Genomic DNA, 22,393 nt, shown 5'->3' with positions numbered 1-22,393 from the left:
GATGGTTTGAGGCAGGGTAGCAGAGTGGCTAGGACACTTGACTTGGAGTTAGCTCAGGATACAAATCCTTCTTCAGACACATATATGTAATCCTGGAAAAGACACTCTGTACCTTGATTAACTCGAGTGTAAAAATGAAAGGGTTGGATTCTATGGCCTCTTCTGGGTCCAATTTATGATCCCATGATCCTTCCATGCAGTGCAGATGGCACTATCTCTGGTTGTCCACCTGTGCTCCTCTTATTCTATGTATTCCCCTAAATTTGCCACAGGGTATCCACAGGATGTGCTAAAGACGTTCTTCATTTGTTTGAAACATCATAAGGATGCCAGCAGAAAACTCAGGCTGTCTTTCTCTTCTCACGTCAGCCCATCTTCTTTTCCTATCATAACTTCAGTACATATGCTATAGATATCTATGTATTACATACACAAACTATTTTAATTTTCTGAAGCACGTGATTTAAAGAAAAAAGAAATTAGTTACTCACAGCAACAAACTGGTTATTTTCTAGTTTAATGATGTCTCCCGGCTTCACGTTCATCCATTTTTCACTCTGCAATCTATGGACAAATATAAAATCAGTGGGTATTTTTTTTCAAGAACCTTGGACAGTAGCAGGCTTGTAGTCTTAGACCATGTACTAACAACACAGCATCAAGTGACAAAAGAACAAATCAAGGAGATGTTCTCCCAGGAAAAAGAGTTTGCAGCTTGATAACATAAGTAATGTTATGAAGATAAGTTGACTAGCATTTGCATTACATTCTTCAACTTGGTGTAAATACTAAAATAATGGATAAGAAATTCACCCTCTAAGATTATTTTCAAACCCCTCCAATCTAGAGATATCAGTCCCATTATTATAGAAGACGCTTAATCAGAGACAAAGAGAGGAGAGCCAGGAAAAGGTATATAGAAACATCACGGAAAAGAAAATTAAAACAAGTGAATTTTTTTTTTAACTAGTGACAAAAGAAACCCTGTAAAAGAGAATCTGTGTGATTCAGTGAGCAGGTTTAGAGCAGTAGACTTATTAGACATGAAAGATCTAGATTTAATTTCTAAATACATGCCACTGCCCTCCTCAGATAAACTCCAGTGGCTCCCTTTCCTCTCCAAGATCAAATACAAAATCCTCTGCATGGCATTCAAAGCCTTTCATGACCTAGCCCCCTCAAATCTTCCTGTCTTCTTACTCCCCAATGCATACCCTTTGATCCAGTGACACTGTCTCCATCTCTTGGTTAAGGTAATTTCCAGTGGCTATCCCACTTGCTTGGAATGCTCTCCATTTTCTACCTTCTGACCTCCCTGGCTTCCTTCAAATTCCAACTAAAATCCCATTTTCTGTTATTTTCAGTCATTGTTCAGTTGTATGCAACTCCTCATGACCCCATTTAGGGTTTTCCTGGAACATATACTGGAGTGGTTTGCCATTTCCTTCTCCAGCTCATTTTACAGGTAAGGAAACTGAGGCAAATAAGGTTAAGTGATTTGCCCAGGGTCACCCAGCTAGTAAGTGCCTGGGGTCATATTTGAACTCGGGAAGAAGAGTCTTCCTGACTCCAGAGCCAGTGCTCTATCCACTGCCCTCATTTTCCACAGGAAGTCTTTCTTGGACCCTCTTAATTCCAGGGCCTTTCTTATCTATTTCCTATTTATAGCTTGTCCGTATATATGTGTTTTGTTTATTGTCTCCCTTTGGAGATTTTGAGCCCCTTAAGAGCAGATCACCACTTTTTGTAGCCCCAGAGCTTAGCACAGTGCTTGGTACCTAGTAGGCACTGAATAGATGTTTACTGATTATTTATTATTAACTAAATCTGCCAATTCAATTCAACAAATGATTATTAAGTACCTACTGGATACAAGGTACTGTGTTAGGTGCTGGAATTCAAAACGAAACAGTCCTTACTGTCATCAGACTTAAATACTAATATTGATTAGCTGTGTGACCATGAGAAAAATCACTTAATGATTTGCTCTGCACCTGTTCCTCAGCTGTAAAACAGGGATATTCAAACTCCGACTATGTAGCGAAGCAAAGAGTTTCTGCAAGGATCTGATGACAATAAAGGATGTGGGAAAGTATTTTCAGCGTATAAAATAAAAAATGAGTTTTTATGTATTCAAAGATTCCAATGGATCTGTGATCTCCTTGTTTCCAATGCTCCCTGCAAGGATTCAGATCACAATTCATTTATGCCTGCCATTTTCATTGAATATTAAGGATACAAATCATAAATCTAGATCAGGAAGGGAGCTTGGAGATCAATTTGTCCTACTCTTTCAACTTACAAGTGAAAAACTGAAACCCGGGGAAGTTAAGTGTTTTTGCCAAACATCACACAGGTAAGAACCAAAGCAGAACTTGAACTCAGGCCAAGAGCTTGTACTCTTTTCACTATATTACTCTGTTGGTGGCTCTTTCTCATCAACTAATAGATGAGTCAAAAAGCAAAGTAAGAATTGCAAAAGTAAATTCAAATGGACTGTGAAAGTAAATCTATGAAGGCTTTAGAAAGCATCTGGTATTAAAAACAGATTTGTACATTTATCTTTCGTTTTTATATCATTGAGATTAGATCACCCTTGTATCCTTGAATTTTTTCAAAAGAAACAAAAAAAAATAAAAGAGGGAAAAAGATTCAAGAACATTATTCAATATATTTTTAATACCCTAATACTATTTGCAGTGTTCTATACCCTGGACCAACACATCTCCACCCCCCTCACAAGCCTACCTTGGCAAAGGAACAGAGAGAGGAATCTTTTTCATATTTCTTCTTTGGGACCAAGCTTATTATTTACCATTTTTCAACATCCATTTTCAATGTTTTTGTCTAACGGTTCTTTCCATTCACATTGTTGCACTCATGGTGCATTTTGTTTCACTTTGCATCAGTTTATGTGAGTGTTTTCATGCTTGTCTGTTTTCATCATATTCATTGTTTCTTAACATACAATAATATTTTATTACATTCCTGTACCACAGTCTATCAGGACATTCCTCAGCTGATGGACATCCACTTTGTCTCTGGGTTTTTCTTTCATCACAAAAATATGCCCATGTACATGCAGCCTTTCTTTTTGTCATTGACCTCCTTGGTGCATATGCCTAACAAAAGAATCTTTGGGTTCATGGGTATGGGCATTTTAGTCTCTTCCTTTGCAGAATTCCCATTTGGAAAGCATCCACGGAGCCTACTAATTTAGGGTAAGATCTCTTTACACAAGTTGAATGAGTGCTAGAGAAAAGCTGAAATTTTTAAAACTATTAATAAAAAGAGATAAGCAGCTCAGAATTGGAAGCAAAACGACCACCCTGCTTTGTAGTTCATAGTTAACATGAAAGTATGTTCTCCCTTAGCCAGATTCAAAAGCATTGACGAAGCATGATGAAGTCCAGTTTGCAGAGGCCCCTAGATAATATAGGTAAAGCTCCCCAAAGCCAGAAGGGTCCCTGAAGAGACTAGCCACCTGAAGCCAATGTATGTTGTTTTGAATCACCCCTGAAATGCTCTGAAAAGGAAACTTTCTTTGTTTTCCGATTTGAAAAGCACTCCATGCCTATGCAGTACTCCAAGGCAAGGAGTATATATATAAGGTGAGATGAGCAGAGCCCATTTTCTCAACAAGTTAAGTTAGGCAGGTTGATTTCATTGTTGAGCTTTTTTAAAAAAATTACTTTAAAACCTCATTGACTTGCTTTATAGACTGGAAAAACGTTTTAAATATTTATACAACTGTGAAATATGTCCCACACTATCAGCCTGCTGGGTCATTTGGCTTAAATGCCAAAAGAGTTTTTCTTTAATATGGTTCCAAGTACATGTTGTTCTGGAAAGTTTTCAATTGTAGCATTTTCATCTGAAGCCAAAATTCGAGTATTCCAATGCCATACTTGGCTGTATTTTATCTTGCTTGAAGGGCAACGGGAGAACTTACAGTATGCAGCTTACATTTATTCCTACAGGTAAGATCAGGGAATACTGACTTATTCCCTGAAGGAATACCTCTGATGTCACTTTAATGACGTTATTCAGATAAGTATGTGAAATGGCCTAAGTATGGCAAATGACAGAGATTGAAACTATATATTTATTAGATGTAAGTGTGCTGCTCCTGAATTATCCCAGCTTTGCAGGAATAAACCTTTTCTGTATCCTGGATCCCTTCGGAAGTCTAGAGAAGACTACAGACCTCTTCTCAAAATAATGTTGTTTTATTTTAAGCGTGTGTGTTTTTGTCCTTCATTGCCAAAGAAGATCATGCCATCAGAGAAATAATGACATGACTTGCACTTGACTTTGTTTTGAGTGAGGGAGGGCTGTGCAGGTCACCAGCCTCACTTCTCCTCCAGAACCATCTGAATTCAGTGACCAGATATTCATCAGGATGACTGGAGATGACCCAGGATGAGGCAGTTGGGGGTAAGTGACTTGCCCAAGGTCACACAGCTAGTGAGCATCAAGTGTCTGAGGTGAGATCTGAACTCAGGTCCTCCTGACTCCTGCACTGGTGCTCTACCCATTGCACCACTTAGCTGCCCCTTTATTTTAAGTCATAATTAAAGGAAATGCTAAATTTCAATTAAAATTTAGCGAAAATAAAGGTGTCATTTTCCCCCAGATCCAAGTCACACGTCCCTTCAAATCATGGACCCCCCACAATAAGAAACATTGTAACCTAGAGTCTACCTATATAGAACATTACTCTCCATTTGAGAACTGTCTGTGATGCTATATTTGATCTAAACATTTTTATTACTTCTCTCCAGTAGCCATAGACCTCAGAAAGGAGTATAAGTAGGCAGCAGGGGGATTCTGACATATCCCTTCGTAGATTTCAGAGGACTCTATCACTCTCTAACTTTCAAAGCTTTTCTCTGGTAAGTTGGGATGGATGACTCCAAGCTATAGGCATGCAACACAAATGGCAGAAAGGAACTTTTGACTATTAATTATTTGGGTAGAAGTTGTCATCCAATGAGGTTACGTATATGTACAGCTATGCAAGTTTTTTTGCTCCAATAGTGCTTATCACTCGTTCAGTGTCAATATTTTAGGTTAATCAACCAAGAAGTATTTATTAAGCACCTACTATGTTCCAGGCACCATAGAAATCACTGGAGATACAAAGTATAATGATAGCTAGCATTTCCATAGCTCTTATTGAGACAGCGCAAAGTAAATGTAGGATGTGCAAATTTGGAGTATCCACCCCGAATATTCACACGGACTATCTGTGCTCATCCTGTGGTAGAGCATTCTGAGCTCATATTGATCTGAAGACACACTGAAATTTCACTTAATCATGGCGATGTCACTTTCATCCTCTTTAAGAAAGAACCAACTAACCAACCATTATGTGTCAGGCACCATGCTAGGCACTAAGGATACAAATTCAAAGAATGAAAACCTCGCTACTCCAAGAAACCTATATTCTACTGGAGGGAGACCATAAGCAATTATTAAAGTAGACATAGAAGGAATTCAAAGTTGATAAAGAAATATGTAATACAAACATATAGATAATATAAATATTTAATAAATAAACACACTTACATTATACAAAGTAGTTAAATGCAAGGCAATTTGTGAGGAAGGGCACTAGCGAGTGAGAGGATCAAGAAAGACTTCATGCAGAATATAATACCTGGGCAGCCTCTTTAAGGAAGGGGGACACTCTGTAATGTGGAAATGAGGAGAGAGGACATTTCAGATATGGTGGACCGCCAATGGAAAAGCTCAATGACAGAAGATGACAAAAGAGAGAGGGTGAAGGTAGATTGATTACTGAGTGTAAGGTGAAAGACAAGTCACATGAAGTGAACAACTATAGATATTAGCCTGAAGCTATTTTCAAATATGTTTATATTCAGATATATATTTTCAATTCTCCCCATCACTGACTTGAATGATAAATCAAAATACAAACTTTTCGGTCTTTGGACTAAAGACTAAACTTTCTAAGTTGACATATAACACCTAACTGGAAAACCAGATGGAGATTGACATGACTCTTGACTAATCAAAGAAGCTGAAAGGAAGAAAAGAATGTTCTAGAAAAACATGCTTAGAAGAGTATCTTTTTTAAAAAATAAAAACTCCAGGCTGATGATTTCATTGTACAGGGAGTTCCCAATACAGAAATTCACTCCATCAAATCATATTAGCAACTCATTTTAGAGTTTCATGAGGCCTTGAGAGGTTAAGTGACTTATCCATGCTGACATACTTAGAATATGTCAGCCAGACTTGAACCCCAAGTCTTCCTGATATCAACATGGACCCTCTACGTACTACATAATAGTACATGTAGAGATTATACAGATAAGGCGACCATGAATAAACAGAACAAGAAATCATCTAGACATTATAATAGAATACAAACTGAAGACAAACTCCATGACGTACTACCATACTGGTCAACGTCTTCCTATAATAATAAGAATAGCTAGCATTTATACAGCACTTTAAAGTTAGCAAAGCATTTTACAAATAGTATCTAATTTTTGTTCTCACAGCAATCTCACGGTGTATTATTCCCATTTTATAGATGAGAAACCTGAGGCAAATAGAGGTTCAGTGACCTTGCCACGAGTCACACAGCTAGTAAGTTTCCGAGAATGGATATGAACCCAGAATTTCCTGACTCCAAGTTCAACACTATTCACTGTAACACCTAGGCACCTGTAGTATTTACCCATGGACTTGAAATATGTATGAGAGACAGACAGAGACAGCAAGAGAGAGGAGAGAAAAAAGAAAGGAGAGGGGGGTAGGGAAGATTTCATATTCATAGATATGAGGTATTATTGTCCTACCAAGTAATTATCATCGTATTTGCAGTTGAGAGGTAACATGGCATGATGGATATGGAGCTAGCCATTGGCTATGGAGTCAGCCATTGAGCCAGAATAGCATTACAATTCCATCTCTGCCACCTACTGACTATGTGACCCTCAGCAGGTTCAAGCTCTAAGCAACTCTCTAAGACTAGAGGTTACAGACAAGGCCTGAATTTTCATCCATGAGTCCTCTCTCAATAAAATCACAGGTCCAGTCCTGTCCCTATCCTATTCACATGGCACCATATACCCTGATACTGAGAGATCATAGCTCTAAAAGCATTCAAGCTCACTAGTCAAGAATAAAAATTAGTTGGGATACTTTCTTCAAATAAAAAAAATTAGTTGGGATACTTCTTCAAAAATATTAAAATCAAATAAACCCTCCATGCCCTCAGGCAGTACTAAGAAGGCAAAAATAGAATAAAATAATAATAAGTAGAGATAAATGACTTTGAAGTCTTTCTTCCAAGTACTTCTTGACTGACCCTAAGCTTTTCGTAAACACAAAGATTAGGGTTCATCATTATCATGAAAACAAAGAAAATAGACCTTTTTTGGCCCCACATGTGCTGCGTCTGTTCTAGGGTCACATATTGGAAGAGATGTTGCTCAGCCTGTGAAGATGAAACCACACCACGGGGATACCGCGTGGTCTCCTGGCCTGGACAGAGACCTAGGCATCACCACCTCCTGGTGCAGCTTCCACATTTGCTGACTCTCTTTCCCATATCCAATGGGTCTAGGTTTTTAATCCCTCTGACTCTCAGTTTTCTCTTCTTGGAAATGGGATTGGAGAAAAACAAAGGGAGAACTTTACATGAACGCTCTGAGAGCTAATTAATGCACCTAATTTCACAGTGTTGGAAGATGCTTAAACAATAGGGATACGATTTCCATGATTGATGCTATGGGTACGGTTATTAGATGGTTGTTTCAGGCCTAAAGTAGCTTCACAAAACGAATACATTAAAAGGACAAACCTGCAAGTCTGCCTCTAGGCGATGAGCAGTGAATTCAAAGACGAGGCCCACAAAAATTTACATTCTTGAGACACCGTAAAACATATGGAGTTTAACTGCCAGAGTATGGCAACTGGAATTACTTTAAGAAACACACACACACACACACACACACACACACGCATGCACACACACACACACCCCAACTTCAGATGCCCTTTTAGAACAGGAGAACATCTAACTTCTGAGTGGGACAGATGAGAGCAATAGCACCTAATAATTTCTTGTAAATTGGTTTAGACCTGCTTAGACATGAAACATAAAATATTAAGAGCTGCTAGCTTTCTCTATAAACAAATCCAAGAAAATTAAGTTAGCATGTTCAATAGTTTCATACCATTTCCAGTGAAATGGAATTGTAGAAACATCCATCAAGAGGTTAAGTTACTGCAGAGGCAGAAACAGGGATGTTTACTTTAGACAGGGCTACCAGGCTCATTGTCTAAGGTGCAAGAAGGGGGTGGGAGGAATCTTATTATGTTTCCTGTTCTGTTCTTGCATGCCCACCATCACTGTGCACTAGAGGAAAGAGATTCTCCTGAAAAGGTATGGTTAGTCACTCAACAGACATTTATTATTTACTTTGTACCAGGTCCTGGAGATATAAGAAAGACAAAAACATAATCCTTGCCCTGAAAGAGCTCATATTCTAATATGGGAGATGATATGTAAATAAGTAGGTATATACATAAAATAGACAAAGTAAATGAAAGCAATCTGTGAGGGGACACTTGTGGGGGCAGTCCCATAGTAAGAACCACCAAGAAAGGGCTCCTCCATCAGAAAGTAGAATTTAACCTGTCTGGAAGGAAGCCAAGATAAATGATAGGTAGAGATTAGAAAGCAAAGCATTGCAGGCATGGCAGATGGCCAGTGCCAAGGCACTGAGATGGAAGGTCGAGGGCTCAGTTCAAGGAACTACAATTAGATCAGAGTGGCTACACTTTGGAGTGCATCGAAAGCAGAAAAGTGCAAAACCTGAAAGATAGGAAGGGGCCATAAAATACTTAAATTACTTAACAGAGGACTTTATATTTGACCTTAGAGGTAAGAGAATAAGGTTCATCAAGTAACTGGAAAAACAATATAATTAATATATATGAGCATTTGCGTATAAATATATATGTGTATGTAAAATGTATATATATATGACATGTGTACATATGTGTGTATGTATGTGTTATTTAACTTGTTTAGGGAACTCCTTATATGGAAACTCCCCTATAGGATAGGGGGGAGAGGGAGAGAATATGAATCTGAAATTAAGGTGTAATTAGAAAATTTTTAAAAACTCATATTAATGCAAATCCATAACTGTTCTGCAATTTATCATCTTAGAGAGTGTCCTAGGGCACTGAGAAAGTAAGTGATTTACCCAGAACCACACAGCCAGTGTATGAATGAGTCAGTACTTGAACTCAGGTCTTTCTGGTTCCTTAGCCCTTTCACTACCCATAAAGCCACATCATCCTGATGTACAAGAACATTAAACAAGAACCAAAGGAGTCAAGACATGTGACCTGCCAAAACTATCTGATTTTTTTCTTTGGCCGTATGTCCAATCGATAAAGAACATTTAGCATTCCTCTTTGAGCTTTAGAAAGGTAGGAGGGGGAAGGCATTTTTTGGCTTGTATGGAATCTTTAAAGCCAAAGTATGTAATAAATGATGATACGCTTCTGAGCCTCTGACTTCATCTGTATCCTCATTCCTCAGGATTTTTTAAGCACCCATCTTTTCCTTTTTATTTATGGAAGTGCTTAATAAGTCCTTCATCCATTTAAGTATCTAAAATGATGCATCGTATATGTGGAAACCGAAGACACGGCAAAGAACTGAAGGTAGTCAGACATGTAGACATATGTGCAAGACCAGGCAATGCGAAGGACAGACTGCAATCATGATAGCCCAACACAAATATTTAAGAGATGACAGAAGGTTCTGGTTCTTCTCATTCACAAAGATGTCAGAGCCATATGATAGAAAACCATAGCATTTAGCTCCATACCCTAACAATATCCTGATGCACAGTAACGCATCATTTCCCCATATCCTAGTCAGAGGAGCATAGACTGAGAGCCAGAAGGAAACTCGGAAATCATCTAGTACAACTCCCTCATTTTACAGCTGAGGAAAATGAGGAAACATGACTTAACAGACTTATCCAAAGTCATATCATTGGTAACTGGAAGTCATGATTTGGATTCACATCATTTGCCTCTAAGTCCAGTGTTTTTTCCTACTGAACCACACTGACACAAGTCAAGAATCAATATTTTAGATCACTGGACTCTATTTGCTTTATACATTTTAATTGCCAAATTTGAAGAATTTGAAAGCTTTCTTTTCTTTTTTTTAAGCAGACTAAATGCTTGAAAGAAAACTAGAAGAGCTAATGGAGACTTTGTCTGAGGTTCAATAAATTAGTTACTGAACAGATATGATCCAGATTTATTCTTTATGTTCTATGTGACAGGCATTATGCTAAGCACGAGAGATACAAAGAGATAAAAAGAAACAGTCCCTGCTCTCAGGGACTTATAGCATACTGGGGAAAACAGCATCAACCTTGTTAAGAAAATACAAAGTAACTTCATGGGATTGTTAGAAGGGACCTACTTTTTGGAAAATTTTAGAACTATCAGGGGCAGGTAGGTAGCACAATGGATAGAGTGCTGGCCCCCCAGTCTCATCTTTCTGAGTTCAAATCTAGCCTCAGACACTTACTAGCTATGTTAACCTGGGCAAGTCACATAACCCTGTTTGCCTCAGTTTTCTCACCTGTAAAATGAGTTGAAGGAGGAAATGGCAAACCACTCCAGTAGCTTTGCTAAGAAAACCCCAAATGGGGTCATGAAGAGTCGGACATGACTCCAACAATTCAACACCACACAACAAAATTAGAGCTATCATCAGGAATCACATTCTTTCACACTTACTTAAAATAAGATAAGCCAATCTGGACTATGGGTTATCCCTAAAGATGCCTCAAGCTTTCCTACCTCTGCTGTAAAGAAAGAGAACAAAAGAATATAGGACCATGTTGTTCTCCATGCCCATAATGCCTTTCCTGATTCTAGCTGTGTACATTCTGCCCATTCTTAGAGGCTCAGCTCACATCACCTCTTACACAGAGAATTCTTCCCAAACGGAAATAACTGATGTGACCTGATTTCACAGTACTCTGTACTCCTGCTATACAAGAACTAAATGCCTACCATGGAGGAACTGCTTCTTTTTTCCCTTGTATCATCAAGTGCCTAGTGCAGCGCCCAGGAACATAGTATATATTTAATGAAAATGTGCTGATGAATTGAATGAGCCTAATTTATATTCCAAATCACATCACAAACACACCAATGGGCCAGATATCCCACCACTATACCTTTTACTATGACGAGTAGTGAAAAGAAAACATGTTGGCCCTTCTTTACAGCCCAGAGAATAATTAACAATTGCAGATCACCAAAGGAATACTGCCTTTTGCTCACACTACTTTCTGCTTTCCCCTGGAGTCTTTTACCCCAACACTAACTATCCTGTCATCTAGGCCATATAGCTACACCTTCTCCACTAGGACAGAATAATACAATTTATAAAATTAATTGCTAAAAATCCAATTTGCTTCCTCTATCTACAGCAGTCAGTCTCCTTGTCAATCTTGCCATAAAAGAAATGAGTTTTATCCCCGAGAAACCATAAAAATGGGAAAGGGTCCCACATGTACAAAAATATTTATAGCAGCTCTCTTTGTGGTGGCCAAGAACTGGAAATCGAGGGGATGCTCATTAATTGGGGAATGGCAGAACAAGTTGTGGTATATGAATGTAATGGAATACTATTGTGCCATAAGAAATGATGAACAGGAAGACTTCAGAGAGGCCTGGAAGGACTTGTATGATCTGATGCTGAGCGAAAGGAGCAGCACCAGGAGAACTTTGTGCACAGCAACGATCACAGTGTGCGAGTTTTTTCCGGTAGACTTCGATCTTCATAACAATGCAAGGACATAAAAAAAACATTCCCAATGGTCTTCTAAGGCAAAATGCCTTCCACATTTAGAGAGACAACTATGGAATTCAATTGCAGAATGTAGCAGATAATGTGTGTGTGTGTGTGTGTGTGTATTATGTTTTGGTTTGTTATATGATTTCTCCCATTTATTTACAAAGCATGGCTATAATGAAAATGTACTCAACAGGAATGTATGTGTAGATCCTATATAGAATTGTATGCCATCTTGGGGAGGGAGGGGGGTGGTGAGGGGTAGGTAGGGGGAAAAAAAATCTAAGTTTTATGGTAGTGATTGTAGAGCATTAAAAATAAAGAAAATGAATATATCATCAAAAAAGAAATGAGTTTAATCAAGAATGATCTGTTCTTGACGTAACTATATTGGTTCTTAGTGATCATCACTTCCCTTCTCCCTTTAAAATTTGTAAATTTTTCCAGGAATCAAAGTCAAGTTCAATCTTGTTGTTAAGCCATTTTCCAGTCATGTCCAACTCTCCATGACCCATTTGGGGTTTTCTTGACAAAAGATACTGGAGTGGTTTGCTTTTCCTTCTCCAGGTCATTTTACAGATGGAGAACTGAGGCAAACAGGGTTAAGTGACTTGCCCAGGGTTACACAGCTAGGAAGTGTCTGAGGCTGGATTTGAACTCGAGAAGATAAGTCTTCTTGACTGCAGGCCTGGAACTCCATCCTTTGTGCCACCTCCCTGCCCTTTGAAGAATCGACCCTGCTTCCTTTTTTAAAAAAATTGGAACCACATTTGCCTATCTCTAGTAATTTTCCAAAGATCATAAAGTGCCATGTAAATCTTACCTATTAAAGTTGAATAGCAGTGGCTTAGTAATCATATCGACCAATTTTTCTCAGTACAAGAGTTCATCTAGACCTGATAACTTAAACTTATAGAGAGGAGCTAAGTTACTTACTATATACTTATACTATATCCCCTTACTATATATATCCTATATATATATATGTATATCCTATATATCCTTATACTTATACTATATCCTCTTACTATATCCTTACTATCTTGGTTTTCAACTCCTTCTTAATCATTTGTGTTCTATCCTTACCAGTCCAAAGATTATTGTTTTCAAAAGAATACAAAGTGAGAGTTGGTCAGTTCTGCTTTCTATGTCATCCGTTATCATTGTCTCATCCACCTGAGCAGGAATTCTTTTTGTCTCCATTACAGCTTGGGAGTTGGGAACAAGGGGAGCCTTTTCATTGTCCTTAATATTCAATCTCAGTTTCAACTGATTCTGAACTTTGACAAAGCTAATATTATTTTTATAGAGCTGGGTTACACTTTTGTTTTCTAATCCTCAATTACCTATCACTATTTTCATCTTTTGAACTTACCTTTTTAAAATCAAGATTGGTCAGTGATTCCCAGCAGCACTCACATCTGTCTCTTACAGAGATAGAAGTCTAAGGAAAATCCTCTTTTTCTCCCTCATCAAAAGTTTTTCTGTTTGTGTCATCAGAACTTTCTTGAGACTACCTGATCCCTCTGGGGCTGACTTTCCTAATTTTAGAGCATGGAGTCCTGACTATCCTTTTTCTGAATTTTGAAATTGACACTCCCAGTCACAAGAAGTTCAAAATGGATAGGTGACATAAATATTGAAGGTTACACCATTTTTTAAAAAATGGAAAATAATATTAAGTGTATCTCATAACTATGGCTAGGGGAAGAGTTCTTAATGAAACAAAGGATAGATACAATCACAAAACATAAAACAGATTTTTTTCAATTACATTAAATGGAGAGGTCTTATTATGAACAAAATTGATGCAACTGGGATAAAAAAAGAAAACCATATTTTTTTAATATCTGGAAATACATATAAAACCAAGGTGAATTTTCTCCCCCAATCCCTCCCTTTTCTTTCTGCTATCCCACGCACTATAAGAATTTGTCCAGCATTTAAAAAAGAGCTGAGAAAAGAGTCAATGAGAAAAAAGAGCAACAATATTAGGTTAGCTTAACCCTTTGGATGTTTTTTCCTTACAAATATCCCAAAAAATGCCACAAATTTTATGATAAAATGATTCAACAGCAAGAAGGAGAGAAGGAAATGCATTACTTAATGAGTCTTATTGAAAGATGTTTTTTATTTTTTCAACCAAAGATTCCTCTTCATTATCACATTTTATCTTATAAAACCTAATTAGAGATTTCTCATTACTCAAGACACAAAGCAAAAATTACAAAATCAAGTTAAACTTTTAAAACACCAGTACCCAGAGCATTCCATTCCCTAAGGATTGGCAAGGTCTGACTTGCTATGGTTCTAATACACAGGAGGCTTACCTTAGTTTAGCCATTGGTTAGCCTTAGTGAGATTCTTAACCAATTATCTGTCTAGGCCAGGTCAAGAGAGAGTTGAATATCTGTCAAATAAGGAAAAACAGGAAGGAGAAGAAAAACAAAGAGGAAGAAGGAGGAGGAGAAGGAGATGAAAAAAGAAGAGGAGGAGAAGGAGATGGAGATGGAGGAGGAGAAGAAGAAGAAAGAGGAAGAGGAAGAAGAAGAGGAGAAGGAAGAGGAAGAAGAACAGGAGGAGAAGGAAGAGAAAAAGGGAAAGGAGGAGAAGGAAAAGTAATAGTAGTGGTAGTAGTGGTGGTGGTAGTAGTAGTACCAGTAGTAGTAGTAGTAATAGTACAGTAGTAGTAGTAATAGTAGTAGTAGTAGCAGTAGTTAATTGTTCCATTCATCAAGTTATTTCCCTTAAAATAATTCAAATAAACATATTGCTCAAAGGTATGGTTTGGTCTGGCATACTGTGGCCTGACAACCTAATATTGTTTGAAATCATCACTTTTGAACATAGCAACAATAATTACATCTAAGGATAATTATAGTGTGCTGTCCATTAAATTTATAATAGCCATCTATTTTTGTCTGAAAAATATTATTAAAAGTAGATTTTAAAAGGTACTTCAAAGTAACTTATTTTAATTATTTTAATGTCTCAAAAACAGCAGGGAATAAGGGCCAGGACACATAATTTTCTAAATCTGAAAAAATATTTTAAATTTGTTTTGAAACCTTGACATATTGTTGAAATATGTATTTTTAATATTGTGTTCTGGTAATAATAAGAAGGGTTTCATTATTCAAAGCTCTTTCAGAAACCATTTGTGTTCCTGAATTTGAGTTGATTGTTGAGGGGACCACTGGTATGGAGGTGAGAGAAATACCTGATGGGGAGGGAGAGAATGAACGGGTGTGTGTGTTCTTCAAAAAAGACAAAGGAAGACAAAGGCATTCAGACAGAGGGGAGAAAAAGACAGTTATTTAGCTTCATGCTGATGATAACAGGCTCTGCTGAATGACCATAATCTTTCTATTTCTGTAATAGGTAAAGAGAGTCAGAAAGGCTAAGAGCCAATAATTCAGATAAAACAGCCAGGCCATCCCATTAACTAGACTAAGTAAACAGCCTGTTGGTCTGAAGAAAGCCATGGCAACCAATGAAAACAACCCATAGGCTTTTGAGAGTTATCATTTGCAGAGGCTTTAAAGTTTACGAAGTGCTTTAAAAATATTACCTCTTTTTACCCTTACAACAGCTCTGGGAGATAAGTGCTCATTTTGCAGATGAAGAAACTGAAGCAAAAAGAGATTTAATGACTCTCCCTGGTTCCACACAGCTACTAAGTGTCTGAAATCCCATCTGAACTCAGGTTTTTCGGACTCCAGTTAATACAGTGTTGGACACTGCTTTATCACAGTTTGTCCTGGTTTTTGAAGGCATCTGCTTCAGAGAAGACAGACAGAAGACAATGGAAAGCAATGGATTTGGAGTTGGAAAACCTGGAATCTTCGTTCTGAGAATTACACCCTAGAACTCTGGCTCGGATGCTTACTACCATGAGCAAACCACTTCATTTACATGGGTCTCAATTTCCTTCATCTCTAAAATGAGTGGGAATAGATCAGATTATCTCTAAGATTTCTTCCAGCTCTAAATAGTATGATCCCGAAGATTCAAAGTAAGTGAGTTCTAGTCATGCTTGGGGAGAGCCATTGTGACATTAAACAGAAGTGACCATGGAAAAGGATAGGCAAGTAAGGTGTGAAAATGGACCTAGATGTTGTTTTATCTCCTTGAATCTTGCTCTAATAATGAAATGTTGATTGGCTACAAGTAGTTAACATTTACACTTTCACCACAAAAATCCTAGTCTATCACCTCATTATGACACTGAAAGAAAACTCACTTCTAGAGAGCTATGCAAACGAAACACAAAGTGGCAAGTTCTAACATATTGAAAAAGCCTTGAATATGATGCTGCTGACAAATTGTGTACACTTTTCTGAGGACTAGCCTTGTTAAAGTACAGAAAGGTTCATCACCAATAGGCTGGCCAATAGGTAATATAAAAAATAAGGCAATACAGCTTTGGCAATAGCAACTCATTTACCTTGAATCTTCAGAATCACAGAATTGAGACCCAGAAGGAACCTGAAACTGATCTACTGTCTCCCCATTCATTTGAGATTAAGAAACTGAGGCTCATAAATGTGAAGTAATTTGCTCAAAGTAGTATCAGAGCCAGAGTTATGTTACAAGTATAAGAATCAAGGGATAGAATTGATCGCAATAAAAACAGATAGATAGATGATAGAGAGAGAGAGATGAATAGATAGATAGATGAATAGATAGATGATAGATGAATAGACAGACAGACAGATAGACAGATAGATAGATAGATAGATAGATAGATAGACAGATAGATGATAGATAGATAGATAGATAGATAGATAGATAGATAGATAGATAGATAGATAGATAGAGGTAGATAGAATGGATGGTTTTCACTTATGTAAGATTGAAAAGTATTAGGAAAAATTCAAATCAATGCAACTAGAATAAGAAGGGGAACTGTCAATGGGGGGGTGGAATATTTGTATCAAATACCACACCTATGATGAAAATCTAATATACAAGATATATGGATACAATTAACACAAATCTATAGGATAAATCTATCCCCAGGGATCCCAGAAAATGAGCAAACAATTCTCAAAAGAACTGCAAACTATTAAAAATGATACTGTAGTAGAACAACTGGTTTCTTTATACAGTTTCCTTGCTACTGATGCAGCTTACTGCCTCCAAGAAGGTTCCTGCTCTGGGGGCATAAAAGGTCCCAAACTGGTTTAATCATCTCAGATTTGGTGGATACCTGAAACCAATGAGGTTGCTATGCCTAAAGACTGACTGACCAGACCAGTTTCCAAATGGAGATGAGGGGGGCTGCATCCAGGGAATCTAAATCCCTCTGTATTTTTGTGTCATGGTCCTCTTTAAGCACAAAGGACAAACAACAAACATATTCAGTGTACCAGAAGTGCCTCATTTCATTCCAATATCAAACCTGAACCAAGAAGGTGCTGGCTTTAGAGCCACATCTACAACAGGTATGAAAGACTACTCTAAATTACTATGAATAAGGAAGTTAAAATAAAACTCCTCTGAGGTTTCACCTCATAGCCTGCAAAGAGGTCAAAGTGTCATAGAGGTTGCAGAAAGGCAGACACACTAATATACTTTTAGTAAAGCGGCAAATTCATCCAACCATTCTGGAAGGCAATTTGAAACTATGCTTTAAAAATACCAAGAATGTCTATTCCTTTTGATTCAGAAATCACATTGCTAACTCAAATCTCATATAAACCAAAATAATAACAGAGGCACCTTTGGGGTAGCAAAGAATTGGAAACAAAGTAGGTACCTATAGACTGAGGAACACCTAAACAGATTGTGGTACATGACTATGATGGAATATTACTGCCATGTAAGAAAAGACATCCTCTTGACTCGAAAAAAATCTACTTGGGGCTTCTCACCTAATCAGACCTGGGGGATTATCTATTCCATTCAGGCCACATATACTGTCAATTAAACTTTACCTCCATGGGAGAAGGGGGTGAAAAGGAAGTCTTTCATGCTCACAGGAACCAAAACCAGAACTATCAACATAAACTCTTGCTCTGTGTTTGATACCTGTAATTTTACTAGCTTGGTATTCTTTTATAATCCCCTTTACTTGTATTGGATCAGTCATTGTATATTTTATTTTATATCATCTTAAGATCTGAAATTAGGACAGTTATCACAGTGACACCTATGTTTTTCATCTGAAAAATTGGAAATAATAATAACAATAATATTCTACCCAAATTTACAGACCTATTGTGAGTGCTAATGAGATCATGTATTTAATAGTGTACTGGGAGACTTAAAGCACTTAGATATCATTTTTGTGTGATTTATTATAGTTCTCTGATGTTAGACTTTGGGGATGTCAGAGTGTAAAAGCTAACTCCTGTTCAAGGAAGGGGTGGAGATCTGTAGTTGTTCAGAGCTCTTAATTATGTCCACAAATTCCCTGGTTCTTTAGTCACTGTCAAAAGATTCCTTAGAGGTTGGCAATTTTTTTTTTGGTGTTCCAGCACAAGATCAAGCCCAGGCATGTTTATGATCGAACATGAAATGGTTGATTGGGGAAAGTAAAAGTGGAGAGAGAGAAAGGCAGAGACAGAGAGAGAGAGAGAGAGAGAGAGAGAGAATATGACTCTAGATTCAGTGTTGCATAAATATAGAACAGTCCATGGCCTCAAAGAGCTCGTTATGGTCTATTAAAGGAGGAAACTGGAGAAAGTATACCCTAAAGATCAGTCACTGACCCTAAATGGATCTTGACGAAGGGGAAGAGAAACTGTGGTTGTTTTCCAGCAGTGTTGTAGGAGCGTGGTAGAGAGACTCAGGCTGAGAAGGGGCAGCCATAAGGAGAATCACAAGAAAACATGAAGAAGTAAAGATTTCTGGGTCGGGAGCAAGAGTAAAGCAAACCAGAGAAGAAAGGTGATAGCCCACTGCATTTGAATAGGGAAAAATGTCACTGAAAAGACCTTGCTATATTGGATGAAGGCACCTCAAAGGCCTGCAATGAAATGTGATTACAGGTATTCACACACTACGAAAGTCATGTGAAAGAAGGTCATAACAACTCCCTCACTGCATCCTCCCAAGTGGAGTCACCCCCAAGCCCTCTAGGGGTTGCAAAGAGAGTAAATAAAAGGGTTGTTGTTGTGTTTGTCCTTCGTTTTCAAAGACCATGACATCAGAGAAATGATGACATGACTTGCACTTGACTTTGTTTTGAGTGAGGGAGGGCTATGCTACTGTAATAGGAGTAGATCAATTTCCAATACCACTTCAAGTGTCCATATTGCCAATGTGAGTAAAGCTTGTATTTGTTTGAATGAAATTCTCTGGTTCAGGGATTCTTAAGCTTTATTTTTTATTATTGACCCCTTTGGCAGTCTGGTGAAGCCTAAAGATTTCCTTTCAGAATAATTTTTAACCATTGAAGACAAAGTACATAAGATTGTAAAAGAACGTTGTCATATTGAAATACAGTTACCAACTTTTTTAAAAAAAATCAAATTTATAGACCCCAGCTTAAGAATTCCCTGTTCTAAAAAAAAAAGACCCCCCCACAGAGGGCAAATATACCAAATAACCATTCTCATGAACACTATGGACAGAGCCAAAATCCAGATCCAAACTCCTAGAGTGATGACATATGCCATTACTATCATGACACCATGCACAGCTCCACAACTCTAAAGCAATAATCTTTGGGTCTCAAATCTATGAAAGTGATGCTATGCAGGACAAGAGAAATGCCAAAAAGTTATTTTATTCTGAAATTTTCCAAAACTAAGCTCACCAGATTTTGGAGAAATGATTTTATAGTGGAAAATGAATTAGATTTCAAATCAAAAAAATCGAGTTTAAGTCCTGGCTCCAACACTTACAAGCTATGAGGCCAGGAGCCAGTCACTTAACCTCTCCAGAGCTTCAGTATTCTCATTTACTGCACAAAAACAAATATGGAAATATTATAATGCTTATGTCATTAGATTGTTGGAAGGAAAGAGCTTTGCAAAGCTTAAGTGGCATAAATGTCATACTATCATCATTTTGTGCTCACTGGAAAAGACAAACTGAAGGAACCCTGCCAGAAGCAGGCTATGGTTTTCCGTATCAATACTGTGCAATTTGGGAACTAAGTTCTTTTTTATACTAAAGTGGTTCCCATCTTATTAGTCTCCAAAAGAACCTACAATCCATGTGGTTAGCTCAGTGGTGAGACCATTTCTTCTATTTATTGAAAAAAAAAGGACGGTTTCAGTCTTCTCAAAGTCTCCCACTATTGTCTAGTAACAACAATTCACTCCACTGTCAGAAATCACGTTTGCATACAAAACCTCTATTAGATATCTCAAAGTGGATGCCTCATAGGCATCTTCAGCTCAACAGATCCAAAACAAAACTCATTATCTTTGCCCAAAAACTCACCCCCTCTTCTGAACTTCCTTATCTGAGTCAAGGGTATCTTTCCAATCATCCAGATTTGCAACATCAAAGTTAACCCTTCTTATGTTCTTATTCTCTGCCATGGCCAAAAGTCTTGCTGTTTTTTACTTCCACAACATCTCCTGCATTTTCCTGAGTTGAAATCTGGCTTCAGAAACTTAATAAGTGTTAACTTAAAATTGTTTTTGCCTCAGTTCCTCATCTGTAAAATGAGCTGGAGAAGGAAATGGCAAATGACTCCAATACTTTTGCCAGGAAAACCCCAAATGGGGTCTTGAAGAATCAGATATGACTGAAATGACTAAACAACAAAAAAAATCAAATTTTTGTTTTTGCTTTGTTTGAGATCATGATTGCTACCCCTGTCTTTTTTTTACTTCAAATGAAAAATAATAGATTCTGCTCCAGTCCCTCATTTTAACTCTCTGTGTATGTCTTTCTGTTTCAAATGTGTACCATGTAAACAACATACTATTGGATTCTGAATTCCAATTTCTAATCCATTCTGCTATTTGCTTCCATTTTATGGGTGAGTTCATCCCATTTCCATTCACAGTTATGATTAACTGTGTATTTCCCTCAATAATATTTTCTTTTGTTCATCCTTCTCTCTCTCCTTCTCTCTCTATCACTCTCTCTCTTTTTACACTGTCCCTCCTCAAAAGTCTTTTCTGCTTCTGACCACTGCATCCCTTGATCCATTATTCCTTTTATTATAATACTCCCTTTTCTTTTATCCTCTTCCCTTCCTACTTTCCTCTTGGGTAAGATAAATTTCTATAACCAAGTGTGTATATATATTTTCTTTTCTCTTTGAATCAATTCTAGCAAGAGTGAAGTTCAATCATTGATGACCTCTTCCCCCTATTTCCCCTCTACTGTAAAACCTCTTTCTTATGTACGTCTTGTAAAGTAATTTTCCCTCTGCTTCCTCTCCTTTCCCCCTTTCCCCAGTGCATTCCTCTTTCTCAGTTCTTAATATTTTTTGAGATCATCCCAATAAAATCATTTCACATCCATGCTTTCTGTCTATGTAGACTCCTTCTAACTGCCATAATAATGAGAAAGCGCTTTGGAATTACATGTATTGTCTTCCCATGAAGGAATGTAAACAGTTTAACCTTATTGAGTCCTTTATACTTTTTCTTTCACATTTATCTTTTTATGCTTTTCTTGAGTCTTCTGTTTGAATGTCAAATTTTCTATTAAGCTCTGATTTTTTTTTCATCAGGAATGCTTGAACATCCTCTATTTCATTAACTATCCATTTTTCCCCTGAAAGATAATATTCAGTTTTTCTGGATAGGTTGTTATTTGTGGTTGCAATCTTAGCTCCTTTACCTTCCAAAATATCATATTTCAAGCCCTCCACTCCTTATGTGAAAATAGCTAAATCTTATGAGATCCTAACTGTGGATCCACAATATTTGAATTCTTTCTTTCTGACTGCTTGAAGTATTTTCTTTTTAACCTGAGAGCTCTGGAATTTGCCTATAATATTCCTGGGAGTTTTCATTTTAGGATCACTTTCAGGAGGATAACAGTGGATTCTTTAAATTTCCAGTTTACCTTCTGGATCTAAGATATCAAAGCAGTTTTCCTTTATCATTTCTTGAAATATGATACCTATGTTCTTTTTTTAACCATGGCTCTCAGGTAGTCCAATAATTCTTAAATTATGTCTCCTCGATCTATTTTCCAGGCAAGTTGTTTTCTGAAAAAATATTTCACATTTTCTTCAAATTTTTTATTCTTTTGACTTTGTGTTATTATTTTTGATATCACATGAAGTCATTATTTTCCATTTCCTAATTATAATTTTTAAATAATTATTTTCTTCAATGAGCTTTTGAACATATTTTTCCATTTGATCGGTTATGCTTTTTAAGGAGTTTTTTTCTTCAGTAGATTTTTGTACCTCCTTTTCCATTGTCTATTCTGCTTTTATAGGAGTTCTTTTCTTCAGTAGATTTTGTCCCTTTGTCTTAAGTTTTTTAAGATGTTTTCTTCAGTATTTTTTTAGTTATCTCTTTTGCCATTGTGTCAATTCTGTTTTTCAAAGTATTATTTCCTTTTGTAATTTTTGTGCCTCTT

At 37.2% G+C, this 22,393-nt stretch overlaps 1 protein-coding gene across 6 annotated transcripts in view; it reads right to left on the bottom strand.

Annotated features, from left to right (window-relative positions):
* ATP8B4 (ATPase phospholipid transporting 8B4 (putative)) overlaps positions 1 to 22,393 on the bottom strand; it is a 339,741-nt gene that overhangs the window by 178,893 nt on the left and 138,455 nt on the right. For all 6 annotated transcript variants that reach the window (XM_072623610.1, XM_072623613.1, XM_072623609.1 and 3 more), the window contains one exon: positions 492 to 564. In XM_072623610.1, coding sequence (XP_072479711.1) covers positions 492 to 564 — 73 coding nt within the window. The remainder of the gene's footprint in view (positions 1 to 491; positions 565 to 22,393) is intronic.

This window comes from Notamacropus eugenii, chromosome 7 (assembly GCF_028372415.1).
Source record: "Notamacropus eugenii isolate mMacEug1 chromosome 7, mMacEug1.pri_v2, whole genome shotgun sequence".
In the NCBI taxonomy this organism is placed as follows: Eukaryota; Metazoa; Chordata; class Mammalia; order Diprotodontia; family Macropodidae; genus Notamacropus; species Notamacropus eugenii.
This window is presented reverse-complemented; position numbering and strand designations above follow the sequence as displayed.